The 2,932-nt window shown below is 44.9% G+C and overlaps 1 protein-coding gene across 1 annotated transcript; it reads left to right on the top strand.

Annotated features, from left to right (window-relative positions):
- Positions 1-219: 219 nt before the first annotated feature.
- On the top strand, positions 220-1,556 carry LOC110098388. The gene is made up of 2 exons (XM_028692071.1): positions 220-1,402; positions 1,507-1,556. The coding sequence occupies exons 1-2, from the start codon at positions 220-222 to the stop codon at positions 1,554-1,556; spliced, it is 1,233 nt and encodes a 410-aa protein (XP_028547904.1).
- Positions 1,557-2,932: the final 1,376 nt, after the last annotated feature.

Genomic DNA, 2,932 nt, shown 5'->3' with positions numbered 1-2,932 from the left:
GCAAGCCTACTTTTCATCCAATTTTTTTTGGTAGCCTTGTATACCTCGGATTCTAGATGTTGATGTTTGATTGGGTATTTTGCTAAGTCAGATTAAGCCATTTTAAATGAGATTTGATAAGAGGAACACGAGGGTTGTGAGCCGCTAGGGTTTTTCCTTTAGCTCTCGTTCCTCCGCTGCTTTTGCTCCTCCTCCTCGCCGGGGAGGGGCCACCTCCCCATGGCTTCCTCCTCCACTTACAACTGTGACTTTCCCACTCTTCCTGGCTCGGTTGCTACTTACTCCCCAGGCCATTCTCCCCTCAACTTCATTTCGAATCTCACCAACCACGACCCGATAGCAAATAAGTTTGCTGTCTCCTTCATCAACCCTGCTGCTAGGGTGCCTTTTTCTGCAGCTGACTTGGATCTGGGAGTGCCGGACTGGAAGCATACTCTGGTCGGGTATTCGGTTGGACCCAGACCGACATACCTCAGCCTTCAATCTGCGATCAGGAAGGTATGGTCCTTGAAAGGTGCGGTTGAACTACTATCCCTGAATGATGGTTTCTTTTTGTTCAAATTCGCCTCACCTGAAGATTTTGAGACAGTTTGGACGGGTGGTCCTTGGTTTCTTTTTGGGAGGCCATTCATTCTCCAACAGTGGACTCCCAAATTTAAACCTAGGCTGGAGGAGTGCAATTCCATTCCCATTTGGATCAAAATCGTTGACCTCCCGTTAGCGGTTTGGAACCCGTTGGGCATTTCTAAGATTGCCAGCTTTGTAAGTCATCCCTTGGCTGTTGATGCCCTTACAGCTAGGAAGACCCGCTTGACGTATGCTAGGGTCTGCGTGATGGTTACCAAAGAATCCTCTTTCCCGGATGAAATCCCTATCTCCATGGATGGGGATGAAATGTCTTTACAAGTGTTATATGACTGGAAACCAACTCCATGTGCCGGTTGCGGATCCCTTGTTCACCCTTCCAGTTTATGTCACAAAAACCCTCAACCCAAACCGCCGGCAAAACCTCAAGCTAGAGGAAGGAGCTCCAGTCGAGCTCGACCAGCTCTTCTGCCACCTAAAGTGCCTGTCCCTCAACCGAATCCTCCCCTCCTTCCATCCTCTGTTATTTCTGCCACTGCCGATTCTACAGCCCTCCTTCCATCTTCTGTTATTCTTGCTAATGCTGATTCTACATCACAAGATCCCACCCCTCTTAACACAGTTGTCATTACTCAGACCCAGGACATGAATATAGGAGACTCTGCTACTCCTAGAATTCTCCTTCCCAATCCGCAGCCGGACATCTCAACTTCGGTTCACCCAGTAGAGGACCCTATACCTAATCTAAATTCACCGATTGATGTTGCCTCATCATCGGAGCAAATACCCAGCACCTCAACTGAGAATAGTCAATCAAGTTCCCCTAAAAGCGCCCTCATTTCCTCTTTTGAGCGCAGCAAGAAAAATTTCAATGTCTCTACTACCCCCAATAAATTTTCTATCTTACAAATGGATGGACAGCAAGATCTTGGTTTCCAAGACCTGGGTTCCTCCTCTCAGCAGATTGTTGATGATAGTCTCCTCAAAGGGCAATCTCAAAAGTCCCAACATGCAAAAACAACAAGGGCTAAGGGTGCTAAGAAAGCACAAAACCCATCCAAATCTAAATGACAATGACTCTTCCCGCTGTTGGTTGCTGGAACATCCGTGGCTTTAATAAGCCGGAAAAAGTTCTAGCTTGCAAGAATTTAATTTCGTCTCATCAACTCGACATGCTGTGCATCCTCGAAGCAAAAGTTAATCCTTCTTCTCATCTAGACCCGTGGTTTCACAAGACCCATCAAATTTTTCCCTTGGAAAATTGCTGCAATAACTTTAGCCTCTCATCTCCTGGGAGGATTTGGCTAAAATGGAATCCCTCCTCTCTTACATTCAATACTGTCTGCTTTACCTCTCAACTGATTCATGGCTCGCTTCGATATGGTAACTCTCCCCCCTTTTATATCACTTTTGTCTATGCTGCTAACTCCCCACATGACAGAGCTCCTTTGTGGCATCAACTTTTGTATCTGGCTAATTCTATCTCTTCTCCTTGGATTGTGATGGGAGACTTCAACTGTTTTAGAGATCCTAAAGACAAAGCTGGAGGTGCACCAATCCACTTTAGCCGTATGGGTGAATTTAATGCTTGGGTGTTCAACTCAGGCACTTTTGACCTGAAATCTACTGGGTTGAGATACACTTGGTTCAATGGGCGTGTTGATGATCCTATTCACATCAAATTGGATAGAATGCTGGTTAATCAAAAGTGGTTGGATAGTTTCCCTCTATCCTATTATAAGGTTGTTCCCCCCACTTGCTCAGATCATACTCCCCTCTTATTATGCTCGGGTGCCCCTTCCTTGCTTAGCAGATTTCAGTTTAAAAACTATTGGCTAAATTTTGATGGTTTCTGGGATATTCTCATCACTTCTTTTGCCACTCATCATGCCGGTAGCCTTATCTCTAACCTGTATGGTAAACTCAAGACACTCAAGCTGCAACTTAAGTCCAAAAATTGGGCAAAAAACGATTATGTGAAGTCTCACCTGGAGGTTCTTCTTCAACAGCAAAAATTATGTCTGGATCATTTGCAAACTAACCCGTTGGATCAAGCCCTGAATGCTTCCCTCAAGGCTCTTAATAATAGCATTCTCAATTTGCAAAAGGCTTGGAGCTCTTGGATCATCCAAAGAGCTAAGGAAAAGTGGTTATATAATGGAGAAGATGATTTGGGTTTTCTGTACGCCCGCATTAAAACTAGAGCCAATTCTTCCAAGATTAGGGAAATTTTCACTGATGAAGGGCATTTCAATTCCCCTCCGGAGGTTGCTAAGGCCATTGTGGATCACTTCAAAAAACTCTATAACCCGTTGGATCATGTTCACTCCCATAACAATTTATTTGC

Source organism: Dendrobium catenatum, unplaced genomic scaffold, assembly GCF_001605985.2.
Source record: "Dendrobium catenatum unplaced genomic scaffold, ASM160598v2 original_scaffold_116890, whole genome shotgun sequence".
NCBI classification, from domain to species: Eukaryota; Viridiplantae; Streptophyta; class Magnoliopsida; order Asparagales; family Orchidaceae; genus Dendrobium; species Dendrobium catenatum.
Note: the sequence above shows the minus strand (reverse complement) of the source record. Positions and strands in the feature narration are given on the sequence as shown.